General features: G+C 43.2%; 1 protein-coding gene across 9 annotated transcripts in view; it reads right to left on the bottom strand.

The window, feature by feature from the left end:
* Positions 1-6,982: 6,982 nt before the first annotated feature.
* The window catches only part of AFF2 (ALF transcription elongation factor 2), a 537,205-nt gene continuing 524,645 nt past the window's right edge, over positions 6,983-19,542 (bottom strand). For all 9 annotated transcript variants that reach the window (XM_070785319.1, XM_070785321.1, XM_070785322.1 and 6 more), the window contains 2 exons: positions 15,865-16,055; positions 6,983-11,599 (listed from right to left, as the gene is read on the bottom strand). In XM_070785319.1, coding sequence (XP_070641420.1) covers positions 11,478-11,599; positions 15,865-16,055 — 313 coding nt within the window. In that variant the 3' untranslated portion in view covers positions 6,983-11,477. The remainder of the gene's footprint in view (positions 11,600-15,864; positions 16,056-19,542) is intronic.

The following is a 19,542-nucleotide window of genomic DNA, read 5'->3' as shown; positions in this document are numbered from 1 at the left end:
CACCCTCAGGGGTGAAGTTTGCTGACCTTGATAATGGCAGCATGTTGGGGGAAATTCTTTTGGGCAACACAGTCCTCAGAGTTGCTAGGAGGGGATGTAGGATGAGAAACACCTACACTGATGACAGCTTGCTTATCTCTGGAAAGTGGGGAGAATATTGATATTATCAACTCCATTTTGTAGAAGAAGGAAGTGGGGCATAGACAGGTTAAGAGTTTCCTTTATTAGGCAGTAAGAGCCTGACCTAAAAATCCTCTTTCAAAGCCCAGGACACTTGCTCCCCAGGGATGTTCTGCCTCCCTTCTGTGCATACGGGTCACAGGAGTTAAGCCACACCAGGTCTGCCTTCCAAGAGGACTGATTTAAAGCTCAGACAGCCAAAGACCTAATCATGACCCCAACCAGAGCGTCCAGCTGGCTGACAAGATGGTGCTCTCTCTTCTATTTGCTACTTCCAGGCATAAGGAGTCCCATCTCACCACCTCTCTCCTGAGTTGCTGTCTCCAGCCAGGTCCTGATCTCAGTCTTCATGGAATGAGGCATTTCTGGAAGACTGGCCCCAAGGCCTCTCCTTTAGAGTCCTCTGACTCTAAAGGATAGTAAGAAGCAGTAGATGGTAATGGTTAAGATCAAGGGCTTTGGGGCCGTACTGTCCAAATTCTGATTGTGTGACGTTATGCAAGCTGCTTAATCTTGTACCTCTGTCTTATCATCTATGGAACAGGAATATAATAGTATTGATACTTATCTCATAGGGTCATTAGAGGATTACATAAGTTAATATAAGAAAGTGCTAGAACAGGGCCCAGCACACAGTAACCACTACATAAACTGATCAGTTGGCATAATCCCAGTACTCCAATTTTGAAAAATGTCCCTCTGCCTTTTTCTTCCTGGGTCTTCTCTGCATGCAGGCTCACATTTACCTAGGCATGATTATAATTTATGACATCTGTTTTTTCAAGTGAAGGCGAAAACAACTTGGTTGCTCAAGAACAAATTTATACTGTTTAGCTCTATTTACTCAGATTAAATATTTCTTCATTATCTCCTAAGAACAATGCTCATATTTACCGACATTGTGGACTTCAAATTATGGAAAGAATTCGGAATGCTTGGTGATAGTGTTACAAGCTTCAGTTTCAGCCAGTTAGCTACAGCAGTGTTCTTACCTGGATTATTTCAGCAGGGTCAGAATATCCGGCCACGCCAAGTGCATTTCACTGGCTCACAGGAAGTTCAACTCAGCTGGTTGTTAATTTCATGTTCACATACAAGTGCTTTGTGCCGTGTAGTGTCTTAGCATTGCAATTGCTCATTTTGCATGCCTAGGGAAGAGATTCTTTATAAATGAAAATTATAGGTAGCTGAAACATCCTTGGCACTGCCTGGAAAATGTTAAACATTTTGAAGGTAATAGTTCTAAATGTTTGGCTCTCCTGCCTTAGTAAAAAGGATATACGTAAAATAATTGAACTTTTTCCTGATGACTTGACATCATTATTGTCACCTAAAATGATTGCTTATGCTGCCCTCCCAGGCCAGTGACTGCACGCCTCCACCGGAAATGGCCATAGTCATTGGCTGTGCTTTTAAGTTTTGAGTCTAGCTTTATAATTTAAAAACCATTGCAATTATGACTTTATATTTTGCAAGCCTTTTTGTGCTGTGTACTAGGAACTCAGATAACTAAACACTTGATCATGTTCTCTTCAATGGGCTTTGAATGCTAGACCAAGGGTCTCTCGTCAAATGAATTGGCTTTGTGAGAGTTATTCTTTCTGGCTCTGTTTTAAAGCTGTTGAGGTAATTGGATGGGGGGTTGACTATGCCTTAGAACACAAAAGGAGTGGTAATTTGGTACTTATGGCTGGAAAGTCTGTAAGCAGAATCATCTACATGTCTGATATGAGATTTTCATAAAAATTTTATTTTGCATTTTTCAATAATTCAATGCATTGGCAGTATAGTTAATGCCTCTATGAGAAAAACCAACGCACCAGCTTAGCTAATATAATTTTTACAGAGACATCATGTTGGAAAACAACAAAACTACATGAAAACGTTTGTACACAGAGTTACTGTACTGAGAACAAAGCACCAACAAAATGCCTGTGCGCCACACATTTGAAATGCAAAGCAACACAGGCAGATACAGTTTCCTTCACATAAAGCACATGAAACCAGTTTTGAGGAACCAGGTACCATTTCATTCATTGCTTGATGTTTGAACAGTTACCTTAGTCGATACAGAACATCAGAACTGACTGAAATTCTGATGAGATGAGCATGCTTGTTAAGAACAGTGACAGTCAGTGAATCTGCAATGAGTATGAATATTAGAAATCTGCACCCAAGAAAAAGTGATTCAAAAGCTGAATTGGATTTTGGTAAAACAAAGGAGGCGCTTTGTGAGTGACCATCAAATTTTTATGGCCACTTGGGGTGCCCCCAGTGTGAAAAGGGTCTTTCACTAGGGGTAGAACCTCTCAGGAACCAGGCCAGGCTATTTCTGATGGTTCTGCTCATCTACTGACATGGAGGGAGCCCAGGCCAGGACACTAGCCTCAGGGAACTGAGCTGCAGCTCAAGGGCAAGTTCACACCAACCTTAAGGGCTCAACTCAGCTCAAATGCTGCAGCCTGCATCTTTCTGCCTCCCTGTGTATCTTGGCCTTTGGTTTTGTCTTGGAAACTTAGCTGGATTTGAACAGAGCCTCTTGAGCTTCCCTAGTGATTTGGACGGTAAAGAATCCATCAGCAACATATAAGATGGGGGAGACGTGGGTTCGATCCCTGGGTCAGGAAGATCCCCTGGAGAAGGAAATGGCACCCCACTCCAGTATTCTTGCCTGGGAAATCCCATGGACAGAGGAGCCTGGCAGGCTACAGTCCATGGGGTCTCAAAGAGTCAGACAGGACTGAATGACTTTCACTTTCACTTTTTTCCCCTCACAAAGGCCAATGGAATCCATGCAGTTGAGCCATAACACCATGATAATAGCTTCCGAGGGAACAGGAGTTTATATTTCAAATAGCCTTCACATAGCAATGGAGCCATGGCCTTCCTGGAACTGTACAACAATGTTTTTCAAGAAGAAAAAGCTAAAATCCCATGAAGAACAGCAAGCCAGACGTGTTGCACATGTGTGCCCCCCCCCCACCCACACACAGACACAGATGACATGTTCTATGTGGGCAACTCTGGCTAGCCACAATTGTCCAGTGACACAGTGCTGGTGAGCCACCCCCCCACACACACACACACAAAGCATATGATGACAATTAAATTCCCTTTTGTATCCTGGTTACTCAATAAATATTTCCATGACACTTAAATATACAAACTTTCTGTTTAAAATATGCATGAAAATGTCTTCTTATTTTCAAGAAGGAGAGAAAGTTTTATAGAGTCACATCTTCATTTACAACATGTGGGGGGATTATCTCTCTGGTTTTTATATACAGGCTAATGTGAATGTGAGGAGATACTTCAAATGAGCACACAAGACAGGAATATGCCTCTAAGATACAAAGCAAACACACACGCTATAGACCAGGCAGAAGACACCCCTGATAAGTCTCGGGCGTATTTTTCAAGTTTCAGTCAAATGAGTACTGGAAAAACATGGAGTCATTTGTTAAACTGCATTCGGTCTCAAACGATGTTAGAAAAGTGCCCTTTGGTTCTTCAGTGTGGGGCGTGGAAGGGCCACAGGGATAGGGAACATTCCTCTTTGAAAACCCATCAATGTCTGCTTAGACTCAGACTTCATTCCTGGCCTGATCTGATGCAGATTTGCAAAAGACTCCAGATTTAAATATTTTAACAAGGGAAGGAGAGGGGAGAGAGAAAGAGAGGGAAAGACAGGAGAAATACACAGTACGGTCAAAATATTTCTTCAGTCAATAATAACAAACCCCTTCAAAATAAAAAAAAAAAAAGGAAAAAGAGGAAGAAAAAAAAAGAAAAAGATGAACCTAAAATAAAACCACCTTGACTGAAGAGTTCTGGGAAATTTCTGGAACAGAAATTTGTGCTTCACATTTATCATGGTTACAGCAACATCTGAAAATGTTTGCCATCGCCAGGCCTCCAGCTAAAGTTCATTGAAAAATCCTGATGTAAAGTGTCTCATCTGCCTGCAGCCACTGCACTTGCTCCAAAATGGCATCGTCAAGGTCACAACACTGCTCCACAAGGTTCTACAACCGGACAAATGAATTCAACAGATGAGTATACTGCCATATGATAATGCAGTTGTTATAGTATCACGGTTTCAGAATACAGCATGCCTCTCCAGGTGGCATGTTTGAAATCAGAACACTTATTTTTATTAATCTGTTATGTCTTAAAAGAAAGAACAAGTTACAGTTGAGAAGCTCACATTGAATTCAACTATTCGTTTAGAGACAGAAAGAGCCCAAGCAGGAAAGTGAAAGCCAGAGCCAGATAAGCAAGACAGAGAGAGACAAGGAACAGCCACAGCCACCACGATCACCAGCACAGAACAGAACAGAAACCAGTCTCTTCTTGGAGGAGCCTATGGATATGGCAGTCAGCCCATCAAGTGTGTTCAGGGGAAGAATCAGAGGGATCTTCTGATCCCCAGGGGCATTCTGAGCACAGTAGCTCCACCAGGCTCACTTTTAAATGGTTTATTTTATCCAAAGACAACACTACATCAAACCATTTTTAGAAGCATTATTTATTCTGAGTAAAACAGGAATAAAAACAGCTATTTGTGGAATTGAACAAATGTGGGGGATTTCATCTCAGATGTTTCCCTTTCTAAAATACCCAGAGAGTAGAGTCATCCAGGAAGAAAACTACTTGACAAACTGTCTTGAGGCAGAATCAATCTCATTTGTAATATTTGTGGGTGAATATGATTGATTCATGAGGATGGTTTTGAAATAGAAAATCACCAGATGATGATGAAGACATTTCTAGCTCTCTGTCTCCATGCAAACTGGTCCATGGCCTTGGGGGACACCAAGTCCCCGTGTGAGTGTGACAGCAATTAACCAGACCCAGATGGGACCATACCCAGTCAGGACAAATGTTGCAGGAATACCATGAGGGGCTTGAAGAACCCCCTGCTCAACCATGTTATCATGCTGGTCACAGAAAGAACTGCAGAGGCAAGGGAGATAGAGAGGGGCCGGAAAGAATGCATAAAAGATACGGGTATCCTTCAGGGCTAACACTTGACTGTGGACACAGGCCCAGACAGATCATGGAAATGTTTAAAGAAAAATAGGATTTTACAGCAAGTTCTTCAACCTTTCCAGATACAAACCTCTTATTAACTGTAGAAGATTCATGGGACCAGGAGAACAGGTCCTTTGAGACTTTCTGTTCTACTCTCAATTGATTTATGATGAGGTCTAATTTGAAAAAAAAAAGATTTTGTGTGTGTGTGTGTTTTTAACAAAAACCTCGTTGTCTTAGAAAAATACACTGCACTTTATGTCTTCTTGTTTGTGTCACTGCTTTCTTTATATTGGGTAGAAAAGGGAATTGTTTTGCTTTGGATGATAATTTCTAAATATTAATCATGGAACTGATCCAGGAGACATTTTAGTTTTATTTCGGAGCAAGGATAGTAAATAGATACTTTAAATTAAAACATATGCTAAATAACTTCAATTACTAATAGCAAAAGCAAAAACCTTCTGAACAACAGGGAGATGGGAGAATTACTGAGTTGCCATATAGTAAGAAAACAACACAGTGCATTTTGAATTGTGCTTTCTCCACAGAGGGCCTAATGTTTTCTAACTAGATGAAGGCTGTCATTAGTAGGAGCAATAGTAAATCATTTATCCAAGTGACAGTTACAAGTTTGAAGTACTTACTTGGGCATTTTAATAATAATAAAATGATAATAATGCAATAATAACAATACTCACCTATCTTTATTTTTAACCAACCATGACAGTTTTCTAAGCGCTTATTTCACTTCCATTTTACCTTGCAGATGTGGAGACGACCCACATACTCCTGCCAATGCATCTGTGCTTTGGGCTCAAGAGGGCTTCATTCTCTCCAGCTTAAAACCCACACCTCCAGGGTCTCATCATAGACTATCCACATTTCCTAGAAGATTGACCCATATTTGAAAATGATGTAATAGTTTGTCATTAAAGTGTGTGTGTGTGTGTGCACAGAACATAAGTGTGAACTCTGAGACCCTTTGATTGGCTGCAATCAGTTCTGTGTCAGAGCTGGTTTGCCTGGTCTCCCAACTTCACGTCTATCTCTTTCCAACTCTGTGTTCAGTGACGTGGCTGGAAATAGGCTATGGTGGGAGCGGTTACACCATGGTGATTAGCAAATGCTACAAATCAACTGCTTTCTGTTCTTAGAGAGCTTGTTAAACGTTTAAGCAATGGATCACTGGTAGCATGTTGAGCAGATCAAAGGAGAAGCTAACTCTGGATCTGGGCAACATGATACCAATTCAGCCTCTTTGGGGGTTTCCCCAAGGCTGCTTCCTGCCCAAGGGCTCCTCTCCCATTGATGTCGTAAGTACTGCAGAACCACAGAAGGGCACCAGCATCTGGGGTAGGGGGGGCATTTGGCTGGCCTTGTGCACCCTGCTGGACCCTAGGCTCTGAGATGTTTCCCCTATTCAGAGATACAAGGGTGATGCAGGCCAGAACTGAACAGGTTGCAGTTCTGATTAAGCGCCTGATCCAGCAGCTGGCTTCATGCTGCAGAGGCTGGAGAATAATGATACCCTCAGTAGGAGCACACTAGTCCCAGCTACAAGCATCCACAGGGACATTCTTTCTTCACGAGGGTTCCCAGTTGGTCTGCACGTGGCACCTGACCAGCAAGTGCTGGTGGGCCCTGGGGGTGCTCCCTGCAGCATTGAGCCAGGGGCCTGGCAGCAGGCTTCCTGTGTTCCCCCTTCCCTCCTCAAAGTCTGGTACAAAACGAAGAGCCAACAAAATTGAGGTCACTGGCAAAAGAGTTTGAAATTTTGAATGATTTTTATTAAACACCATTAGTCTACACTGCACAGTTAATGAAACAGCAAAGCTCCAATCTCTTAGAACGATGATTGATCATGGATCGGAACAGCAGTTCTGTGTCCCCTAAACCCATGGTGAGCCTGATGGAGTCATTACCATCTCAGGTCAGAAGCAGAAAGGGGCAAGAACTGCAGCCTGGTCTGGAAGGGCTTCCCTACCCTCTAACCCCCACCCCACCCCCTCAGCCCTCCCCACAATGCAATTTTCTTTGAGTTGATGGATTACAGACGGAAACATGATGCTCTTGGGAAAGGGGGCTTCTAGGCTTGTGAGGAGGAGAACGGAAAAGGAATTCATACTTTTTCTTTCCCCGAAAATATCACATGGTAGGATTGACGTCTGAGACCAGCCTGTCCGATTAGCCTCCTGCCAGGGTCATTGCTGATTATCAATACACAGATGCCAGTTCTGTTGTTGGAGTTTGCAAACACCAAAGAGCAAATGAATCAGAGTTTCATTATGAGAATAAGGCTGTGCGAGTGGAAATGAGAACAACAACAGCAACAACAACAACAACAACGATAACGACGACGAAGAAGAATTTAGTCCGCCAGTCGCACAATAGAGCAAGCGACAACGGGCTCCATATTTTTTCCCCACAGAACTGAATCTGGGGGCGTGGAATCGACCCATCCATTCAATGCTGTGTAGCGCTAGTGTCTCGCCACACGTTTTCTCAATGGGGAGGGTGATGCTTCTCTAAGCAAGCAGTTCATTGCCTTACTGAGTAGTCCTACCCAGTGATCCAGTTTGGTGTCTCCCACCTGCCAGCTCGTGCAGGTGAATTTTATCATGTCTATTGCGAAATATGTGAGGACTCCACCCCCACATCTACATAGATTCTGCCTTCAGAAATGCTTTCCAACTTCAACCTCTGGGATGCAAATTTCAATAAAACACAATCCAAATTAAATAACTTTGAGAAAGATATTGAGAGGACAAGTATCTTCCCAATGAAGACGCAGTCCAACACACCTAGTAAGGTGCTATTCAAAGGAAAATTCATCCATTTGGAAACTCAACAAAACACATTTCAGCCAATGGTTTCAAATTGAGCAACTTGGTTATCGACCAGAGATTTGAATCATTTAATGTCATTACATGGAAAAAAGGCATCCCAACCTCAAGTCTTTGAAAAGTTAGCAGCAGCTAATCTGCTTTTCCAATTCTGTTATCCAAATAGAAAACTACTAGCATTTTCCCAATGAGATTATTAAGTAATTAACAGTCTACAGGCTGGCTAACAACATGCTCACGGCTAAATTCTACCCCGAGGAACACACTAGTATACTCTTTTCAAATTAATCCTACCTACTGAACTCAGACAGTAATATGACAAAACCACTAAAAAATCCAAGGTTAATTAAAATACAAAGCCAAGCCAATATCATAACATAAACTTGTCAAACTCTCTGTGGTTGGAGCTTGGGTGACAAGTGAAGGCATAGTGGTGGCCCTATGTGGGTCCCGTTTGCAGGGCTGAGATCCTTTTGTGAACTTGCTCGCTCGGTGGAGCTGCCCATTTCTTTGCCCATGACCCTAACTCCATGTGCTTTCTGTGAGATGTGTCTCATCAAGCCTCCATCACAGTCTGAAGCAGGATCTCTCACCACCATCCACATGTCTCATATCTCTCCCACAAACTGGTATACTGAAGAGGTTTACTTGACAAAATATTATTTCAGTCCCTCAAAATGCTGCACACCTACGACACACATCACCATTTACAACGTGATGAAAAGAGCGCCTAGAAAACAGCAACAATCCTTAATCAGGAAACTGAAAGATGTCTCATCTCCAGGGAGAGGAAGGCAATTCATCCTCCATGTTTAATTGGTTTCTGCTTTACAAATGGGTCTGCTAAATAATCAGGTGGTGATCCTGAGCTTGCCTGTCAGGTTTGATCATCGTGCTGCTGATCTGGACACACTTTACACTCAGCCACCAGAGGTGACACGTCAGGCAGCAGGCAGGCTGCTCTGCTGTCTCCCTGTTGTGTGTCAGGTAGGTAGAACGACTCACTGAAACTAGAGATACGAGTCTTTCATTCATGAGGCAATATACTTGTATCCCCAGGAAACTGTCCCTGTCTAGTTCCTGGAGGTTGAATTTCAAGAAGAATCTACTCATAAATCCATGATGGTCTAGGATCATGGCTAGATTGAACACGCAAGTCAGACCAGTGGGCTTCATTATATAGTCATAGTTAGGCACTCCACCTGGTAAGCCGTGGGAAACAAACAGAGACCTTGAGTCACTGCAGAGCCATCAGCTTCATCTGTGTAAGTGACACCCACTTTGGGTATCTGGAGTCGTTCATAGGATCATGCTCCTCACTTAAGAGGTTCAGAAAAGATTTCTTTTGGGTTGCATCGGTCAGTGTGTGTCTGTGTGTGTTAGGGTTGATGCTGAGACTGCCAACGTCCAGCTCAACCACACTGGGGGCATGAAAAGTGCGGGGTCAGCTGCTTGGATGCTCCCAGCTGTCGTCTTCACAACGTGGCCTCAGCCACTGGAAAACAACGTCCACAGCCCTTATAATACCACAAAGGGCCTTCAGCTCAAAGATGACCAGAGCGGAGCTCAAATCTGGCTCTTTTGCAACTGGGGATAATAGCTAACCTTGACAGTGAGAGTGTAGAGGGGATCCTTTGCTATTCCTATCACTTGCATGACTTGCTTTCAAAAATCATACAAGTTTGCATCTTTGATGGGCATGTATCTATTATTTATCTGGTCATAACTCAGTGAAAAGAATCCAATAATTCAGCTGATAAAAGGCTACATGGAATTAGATACCAGCAGGTAATTACAAGGAACTAACTAATGTATGGATAGTTTTTACCATGTGTGTGGGATTCTTCTAGTGGGTTGGAACCCCAAAGATGATATTTACATTGTGATGTTTAGGGACACAAAATGAATGTAGAGGATCATAAGGGGTGGGAATAGTCTCAAGTGACTCTGGAATATCTCCAAATCAATGGAACTGTTCCCCATCTTCAGAGCTCTTTTAAAACCACCCTAGGGTGAAGCACTACCCCAGCTCATTTTTTGTTAAAAGACTAGCTACAACTTAAGAGAGTTTGGAATTTTCATTGGGATTTTCATGGAAATGATTCAAGATAATATAGACGAATAAAATCAGTGATTGTATTTCAGTCAAAAGCTAATGAGCCAAAATCAAAAGAAACAAAAGAAAAAGGTAGAAGAAAACAGAAAGAAGTCAAAAGAAATTCTGTAAAATAGCAAATGTGATAATAATTGGGGAAGTCCATATTTTAAAGCCATTAGGAAGCAAACTGTATATGACTACTTCTAGTAGTGAGAACTTGACTTTGGTTTCCAGAGATTTGAGCAAAACACAGTTAAAAAAAAAAAAAGTCCTGCCAGTTATGGACCCACCAATCAACTGCAAAAGAGGCAGAGGTGTGCATTCCCTGGACAGTTGCCAGAGCCCTCTCATCTCTCGTCTCTAAACTGGGTTGTAGCATCTAGGCTACTAGGGCATGCACCACTGAACTGCCCTTCAAAGGAGAGCTTTACACAAAGAGAATCACGGGTGAGGATTTACGCTTCAAATCATGGAGTTCAAAACGACTTATGCCAGCTGATGCCTTAAAGTTGTTGATATAAATGTTGCCACTCCTTCTCATCCTTGACATTTTTCAAATAGAGAGTCAGGAAAGGGATACTAACTAAAAACTCCTCTGGCTGCATGCCAGAGTACCGTTCCAGAGTGGCATTGCTGTGCTCATGAATTTTCTTAACACTCTTAACTTTCCGATGTTGCTAAAATATCTAACCAGTGGGTTTCAACAATGAAAATTCTCATCTGAAAACTGAGTCTGTGGGAATCACAAAAGTTTAACAACGGATACTGAAATACGTTCTTATCTGGACAGAACAGCACAGTTTGGGGAATGGCTACTGCTGAAAATTTGAATCTTTGCAGGTCCTCTGTGTCTGCGTTCATACATAGACATATACATGACATATGACATATATATATATATATATATATACACACACACATACACACACACACACATATATGTATATATATATATATATGACATTTTGTTTCACTTCTCAGGAACCTGTTCTCACAATTGCTTTCCATTCTTTCTTTTGGGTAGTGTGGGCCTAAAAAAATACTGTAGGGACTGTCATTCCATCAAGCACAAAACGATGGTGGGATCTGTGAAATGCATAGAAAATACAGAAAAATGACTAAGTGATAAAAGATACACTGCTCTGAAGGTGTAGTGTCCACTTACAATGACTTCTGTTTTTCACAGATATCAAAAGAAGCATCAAAACATACATAATCAAAGAGAACTTTCCCAAATGAGTGGAGTTCCACCAGTGCCCATCGGCGCTCTGGTAGAGGTAGCGTGATGGGTGGCAAGGCTGGAGATGGGGGCACAGCCACTACAACAAGTGGGCGTCGATGCGCAGCCAGCACAGTCCCTGGCGAACGTAGCGGACGAGATTGGTCATGCTGCTGTGCTGCGTCAGGGGCCCCATCAACGTGTCCAGATCGCCAAAGAATTCTGAAAATCAGAGCAGACCTTAGTCAGGCCTTTAAATGACAGCAGGGCCATAAGCAGCACCCCAAGCACACGGGCATTGGATGAGTTATTCTTGGTTCATTCATTCATTCATTAGACATCAATTTCCAGAGTACCTACAAGGTGATCCAAACTTCATATGGATATTAAGCACTATGGTTTTAATCTTTTGTTAGCTCCCCAAACTCCATAGCATAAATCATGTCTGTATTACTGTGATTAAGAAAACACAAATTCACTCAAATCTGTTAATTCATAGTAAGTTTTTTCAAATTACTATACATTTTCTTAGACTGTGACCTCTAAAAATACAGTACAATCCTGTGGAGGTTTGTGAGATACACACACATATATCACAATATGCATATATTACACATAAAATATATTTGCCTATATATTTACATATATGTTTATAGAAACATATATAATATTTATAAATTGAAAATCTACACATAAAGTTATATATCTAAATATATTTTATAAAAATATTGAATTTATATTTTTATATATTATAACTTTATAGTTAGAAAGGTGTCTTTATACAGAAAATGGTATATGATACCAAGCTGTTTCTCACTCTGTGTGTTATGCAATTGAAAATACTCTCTTTTCCTTTTGTCTAAATGAAGTAACTTCACTGATGTTTCTTGGCTTGATGTAGATATAACCAGTGAGCCTCGACCAGCATTAGCACCATCGGTATCTAAGGCCAAGTCACTGTCTAGGAGGCATCTGACTTGGTTCGTCTTATTCCTTTAGGGAAAGAAAATAACCTGTAAGGATCTGTCACACAGCATGTCCCCTGGCCCCCTGGGACATGGATGGTAAGAGTGCCTTGCTGATTCCCCCGCCAGCTGACTCAGGCAAGGAACAGCACTGAGCACCCCCTGCCACTAAGCAGTGGGACCAGAGTCTCAGCCTGTCTGCTTTGGGGTAGGGTGGGGGGAGTATATTGGAAAAATTCTTTGATGTTCAGAAACCAGCTAGGCTTCCCCTTTGTATGTCTGAATTGATTGGACTGACACTGTATTGATCTCCATAAGAAGCAGGCTCTTGTTCATGACAAAATGGCTCCTATGCTGGCTGGGGGTGAGGTATCTTTGCGGAGGGAGAGGGAGGAGGTGTTGGAGACTACCCTAAAGTGGTTGGGATGCTCTCCTGCCTTCCTGTAAAGCAATTTCCATGCATGGATTATGTGTGCTTGATTGCTCAGCAGATGGTGTTTCACTAAACAATGCATTGATTTTTCATGTTATATATAACATATGGGCTCCTTCTCCATGTATCAGGTTCATTTGATTATGTGATACTGTTTAACCTGTACTATGCAATAAAAGTAATTTCTGCTGATAAAGGAGTGAATTATTTTGGGCACTGAAAATACCGTCTTCTGTAATACAATATTAAGGGAAATGTTAAAGGATCCAGTTGCTGTTGAATGAATGTGAATGAGATGCCCCTTGGGTATTCTGCACACAGCCCATGGTGGCATTCTTAACTAAGTACCCAGGTCACCACTTTAATAAGTGCTTCAAGTTGGCAGCTGGGAAGATAGGGAACTGGGCTTCTAGAACAAAGGCCAGAGGGCAGAATCAGCCCTATTGGCCCATCTTCTGCAATGAGCCATCTGCAGCTATACAGGCACACAGACAGGGGGCAGGGGTGGAGACCTTCCACTGGAACAGCCAACCTCAGCAGTTTCTACTGCATGACTGGGTGGGAAAAGGTGCACATACATGGTGGTCTCTGGGGGGAGGAGAGTTTCACTCAAAAAGGAAGCGCCTCAGTTTCCACATATCTATGGGGACAAGACAGATGTGGGAAGTCCTTCACTCTGAGCAGCTCAGAAATGACAAAGTGTGTGAAACTCAAGGCCGCAAAAAGAAGATTCTAAACTAGGTCCTCTGTCCAGGCCCCTGAACAGCCTCTGGACCATGCCGGCAGGGTGCAGTGCGTTTATGCTGGTGGAGTGACAGAATCATGTTGACTCAGTACGCAGGGACTTGAACAACTCCCTGACACAGGTGCTGAAGACAAGATGAGTACCATCTCAATCAAACATCAGCCCAGCCACTACAGTGCTCCTGGAAAGTTCTGTAGTAAATTTAGAAGGAGTTACTTTACCAGATTTGAAAATGTATGCAATTATGAAGGAAATCCATAAATATTGAACTGCCCTCCAGTTGCCAGTGCAACATAAGACACAGAAGAGTGGAGGAAGATAATCTAGGCAAGACTTGAGATGCTTATGCCTTCATGAGCAATTCTAGAACTCGTGGATTGGCCTACTTGTCTGGGCCAGTTGTCTTTGGATTTTCAGAAGCTGAGGGAAAGTTAAGAACTGTCTCTTACTCAGATAACTGAGAACTCACTGAAGGTTTCTGAGGATGCATTATTAATTCTGCCCTCTAGATGGGCAGTGCATCCTGTAAGTTAACAGCTCAGACTCTGAAATCTGATAGTTCTTCATTCAATTTATGCTTTTAATATGATGAGCTGTGATATCATGGGTGAATTTCTGAACCTCATTGAGCCTCAGTTTCTACATCTAGGAAATGGGGATAAATGAGATGACAAATGATAAAACAGAGTACAGCGCCTGGTATGTAGAAACTGCTGCATGAACACACAGAAACAACACATGCAAATAACCCCAGGACTCTGTTAATAGTTGGGTCGAGGGTTGAAGTCCCAAATTATGGAATATGCTTTGATAGCCACAGAATCTGAATTATATGTCATCATATGGAATAAGGAAAGAGAAAGAAATATTTCTGGGATTTCTACCTTGCACCTGATATTTTATGCTAGCTGATTGACAAATCTTGTTTTATTCCACCCATCTCTTATCATCCTTGTGGGTAGTTTCATTGTCATCCTGTCTTCATTATATCCATTATAGAAATGGAAGCTCAGGAGTAGCTCACGGATTTCAGTAACTGTCTGAGATCACCCAGCCAGTAACTGACATGATTCAAGCTTAAATGATAAGGCTTCAAAATCTGCACCCTTTCTAGTTCTGTGGGACTGTTCCCCCACCTGCTGAGTGATCCCACAGTAGAGATGCAGCCCGGAGAAGGGGCCAGTAACTCATAGGAACTTCCCTCTGCATCTCAGTGGCCTGCAGCTCCAGCCTGATTCCATGAAATCCCTGTTACTGCCTGGGACCCAAGCCCACTCCATGCAGCTTGTACCATGTCATGTCCTGGCAGGAGCCACCAGGGTGTGTGGGCCATGAATTTTTTGTCTGTATCTGGCCAGATGTTTCTGTTGCTCTAAAACTCGGCTACTCTTTGCAATCTGATCTGAAAGACCCACATCTGTCCCCACCTTAACTACAGTGGGTCTTTTGCTAACTGCTGCTCCAGAATCATCAACGTCCACTGAATGGCCAGGGCCAAAGTATGGTTTCTTTGAACTTACTATCTTCATTAGGATAGTGAGACTTCAGGGTGAACCTGGGTGGCAGCTAGGGTCACAGATGCAGCATGAGTGGTGGAGGACCACTGACTCAGCCTCTGGTGAAGCAGGGTCCTCCCTGCATTTGTTTTGCAGCAAACCTCATGTGTTCTTATGAATGGGGCCTTGATCCTTCATTCAAAGTGTCAGTGGGTGAAAAACACTAGCTGAGCCTTGATGCTGGTTTCTGAATGCAAGCCACATTATCAAGTGCCCTGGAACTGATGATTATTATCTTCAATAATTAAAAAAATATATATTTTGGCTGCACCATGCAGCATGTGGGATCTAGTTCCCTGACCAGGGATTGAACCTGGGCCCCTTGCATTGGAAGCTCAGAGTCTGAACCACTGGACCCCCAGGGAAGTCCCTGGAGCTGATGAATACAATGAAGATAGAAGGCTGTGGTGCTACCTCACTTCTCTTAAAGAAAAAAAAAGCCAATAGTATCTTGATCCCAATTAATTTGCAAATCATTCTTTTTTGCTTTGCTTTGTTTCTCTATGTTGATCCTTATCATTGAGTGAAAATCTGGAAAAGACATTTGACAATACATCATAATTCATGTGACTTTAAGTTTTAAAGGAGAACTTGAGTCTAGATCTTTTCACTCTCTTCACAAAAACTGGTCACTGAGTCAACCCTGATCTCACCCTCTCTTCCCTCATCTAGCCTTAGAAATTAGACCAACAGAAAGAGAAGGTCATCATGAGAAACTCAAGCCCTTCAAAGCAGGTTGAATCCACCATGGCCCGAGAGCAACCAGGTGAACAGATCAGCATACTTACCTTTGTTCTCTCTTGTCAGTTTGTCAGCCATGTCCCAGTGTTCATAGCCCCGTAACACATTGCTCGTGATGTTGACGTGGCTGGCGGCCATGTGGTGAATGCGCTGTGGGATGGTGACTGGGCCGTTGTTACAGTTCCCCATTGTGTTGATGGGAGAGACGTTGTTGAGAGACACTGGGGATGGAGTATTCCTGGGGGATGGGAAGAGACAGGCCTTGTTAGGCTGCTAGGGGAGAGTGACAATAGCATTTGAGCCCTGCCTCATACTGGGACCTTTTGAGGACGTGATTTGCCACAGTGAGGTTTGGCATGATGAACACCTATGAAGCTTGCTCTCGCATCCCACCAGCTCTTCTCAGAGGACATCCTACAGCTTTCACCCACACAGTAGTTTTCCCTCTCCCCACTGTTTCTGCTTCATCAGACCAACCCACCCAGGGCTACAGTGCCAGGCTGTAGAAAGAGCCATCCTTCTCCTTTTCTAACTTTAAACACAGAAGTCTGACTGCCTTTGGCAACCATTGATGACTCTGTGCATGTTGCTACTTTGTTTTAAAATACCAGAGAGAGAGCTGGGTGAATCTTTCTCTGGCATTAATTCTACCCACAAATGTAGCTCTTACTTTGAATACATATAACAAGTCTTTTGATGTTCCAGAGAAAGAATCAGCTCAGAGTTATGATGCTTTCTCTACCTGCTGCCAGAATGGATATTGGCACTTAGAAAAACTTGATGTGCTATATTGGTCTGTTATCAAAATGTTTTGTGGAAACCACAGTGACAGTTTGCTCCAAATACAGTCACCACAATAAGCAAAGTATGATCCTTAAAAGGCCCCCAAGGAGCAGTAGTAGGGAAGCTGGAAATAAGTAAGATTCTGAATATCACTTTAGGATTCTTTAAGACCTGCTACAGGATGGCTGTTAATTGCTGACAGTTCACCTGCAGACTGGGTTATAAAGAAATGTCTTGGGAATTCCTACTTTGGGCAGTATCATTGTTTGGAGATAGATTTTTGTTTAATTCTTTAATATCAGTAACAAGAAGTCACCTGCTGGCTGCACTTTGCATGGAGGGCGAGGACTTAGGTCATGGACAGTCCCAAAGGCTGGGTTGCTGCCTGTGCCTACCAGCCAGGTCAATATACATCTCTGCTCTCCCCATCTTCTTTCAAACCTGGCTTTGAATGTCCAGTAAAATGCACACTTTATTATGATTGATCATTTGGGGGAGTAACAGAAATGGGAGAAAGCTGTTTCTGGGACTCCTTCTTCCTCCAAACACACTACTCCCATCATCAGGAACCTTCTCTCACTCTCCCTCCACTTTACCAGCCACTTGTTGCCAACTACATTCCAGGGTGGCTGTATTCCTCAGAGCCAACCTGCTCCTAGAATACATGTGCACCCTGACAGGCACCCATAGAAGATTTGGGGGAACAGCTACCCCCATGTACCAAAATGCTGAAGTGGGGATGACTCAATCTGGGAGCAATTGAACTGATATGGTCACATGAGATTCACACAGGCTGTCCATCATGACAGCTTTGGTCCACTTCTACAAACAGAGTATATCTTCTGGTATATTCTAGTATGAGGGTTAAAGTGAATCCCCACAATTGCTCTGCACTTGTGTGATGTAAGAGGGTGTGAAGGTTTGCCTGCTCTGTTTATAACTTCTGAGATGTGTGATACTTCATGATGGAAAGATTTATTTTCAAGGTAGGGTGGGGACAGAGGGATAGGTAAACTCAGGGACCTGGGCACAGAAGGTTAACATAAAAGCAGTGAATGCTGGATTTTTTTTTCATGGCAGGTTGGAAATGCTATTATCTAGTCTCTCTCCTCAGAGAAGGCAATGGCACCCCACTCCAGTACTCTTGCCTGGAAAATCCCATGGATGGAGAAGCCTGGTAGGCTGCAGTCCATGGGGTCTCAAAGACTCGGACACGACTGAGCGACTTCACTTTCATGCATTGGAGAAGGAAATGGCAACCCACTCCAGTGTTCTTGCCTAGAGAATCCCAGGGACGGGGGAGCCTGGTGGGCTGCTGTCTATGGGGTTGCACAGAGTTGGACACAACTGAAGCGACTTAGCAGCAGCAGCAGTCTCTCCCCTGTCCCCACCCCAGTGGTGCTCAATAATCCTTAAATGTCAATTTACAGCAAGAAAGGAAAATGTCCTCATTTATAATCTCTAGAGAAGATCACAAACATTGAGACGGGGACCATGTGGTGCTTGAAAAGTTCTGGAATCCCAGGGACTGAGACTCCAGCCTGGGGCTCCTGAGCCCCTCCCCTTGCTGGAGCCTTCATGGACTGCAAGAAAAGGCTAGATTCAATGATTTCCAACTATGCCCAGAAATCTCAAGGGGAAACACATCACCTCTGTTTACCTCATATTTCCTGAAAAGGCCTTTTCAGTTTATAACATTGAGGAGCTGGTGAGGGGCTTTCTTTCCTTTCCACTTGGTGCTTTCTTTTAAATAATCAGTGGTGGAGGCGAGGAGAATGAGGGCATGGTTTGCCTTTGGTCATGACTGACCTGACATGAGGCTCTGTGAGCTGATCTGGTGTGGAGAATGCCTGAACTCCCAGAACACCACATCATACACGTGAAATCCACCAATCAAAGCCTGCCTAAGACAGTGCTCCTCTGGCTGGAAGGGCTGTTGCAGTACTCCTCTTAGTGTGCCTTCAGCTCCATCTTGGTTCTCCCCACAGCTGGGGCTTCATTCTTGAGTTCTCCCTCTGTGGATCTGCTTCAGATTTTATGCTTTTCTTCATGTCCACGGCACATGGCCATAAGTGTGCACACACCAGCACAGGTTTCCACCACCCACAGCAGGAGCAGTCTAGATTCCCACCATCCTCTCTTGCCTTCCAGCCACACTCGCCCCCTGCTGCCCCTGGTAGTCACTAGCCACGCCCCTATCTAAGAAGGTGGTGGTGTCTGGCTGCTTGGAATGCACTTCCCCCAGGGATCTGCATAGCTCATTCTCTCATCATCCTTCCCTAATGTCCCTATTGAGGATCCTCCTCCCCCAAGCCAAGCAGCCCTTTCTCTTCCCCTTCCTTGTTTTAATTTCCTCTAAGACATTTATCATTTAGCATATGCATTCTTTTTCTACTGTCTTTTTCTTCTGAAAGAATGTGAAATAGACAGGAATTGTCTATTTCATCCAGTGCCATTCCCAGCATATAGAACAGTGCCTGGTATACATAACATGTACTTAATACCAGTGAGATAAGTGAATGGAGTGCCTTCCAGTGATCTCTCTGTTATTATATGGTATCCACTATGTATGAGGTGCTCTGGAGAGGGAAGAAAAATAATGTAGAGCAGCACACGGATAGGGGATAAATACTTTGGTAAAATGCCTGGCAGAGTGTCTCATACACAGTAGGCAGGCAACAAATCTTTGATGAATTAAAGAATGAGCAATTCCTTATTGAAAAGAGCAAAGAGTCTAATGGGGAGAAGAATCCATTAATTTCTGGCAAACTAGGATAAGTGCCAAAAGTGACGTGTAGACCAAGAGCTGTGGGAGTTCTAGGGGGAAGATCACTTATGTCTCCCAACTTAAAAAGGTAATAATGATAACAAAGCATGGCAGTGGCAACAACTGCTATTTGTTAAAGTTGCTGTGCACCAAGCATGGTGCTCTGGGCTTCACT

This window comes from Bos indicus, chromosome X (genome assembly GCF_029378745.1).
Source record: "Bos indicus isolate NIAB-ARS_2022 breed Sahiwal x Tharparkar chromosome X, NIAB-ARS_B.indTharparkar_mat_pri_1.0, whole genome shotgun sequence".
Lineage (NCBI taxonomy): Eukaryota > Metazoa > Chordata > Mammalia > Artiodactyla > Bovidae > Bos > Bos indicus.
The sequence above is the reverse complement of the archived record's forward strand: the minus strand, read 5'-3'. Positions and strand labels throughout refer to the sequence as shown.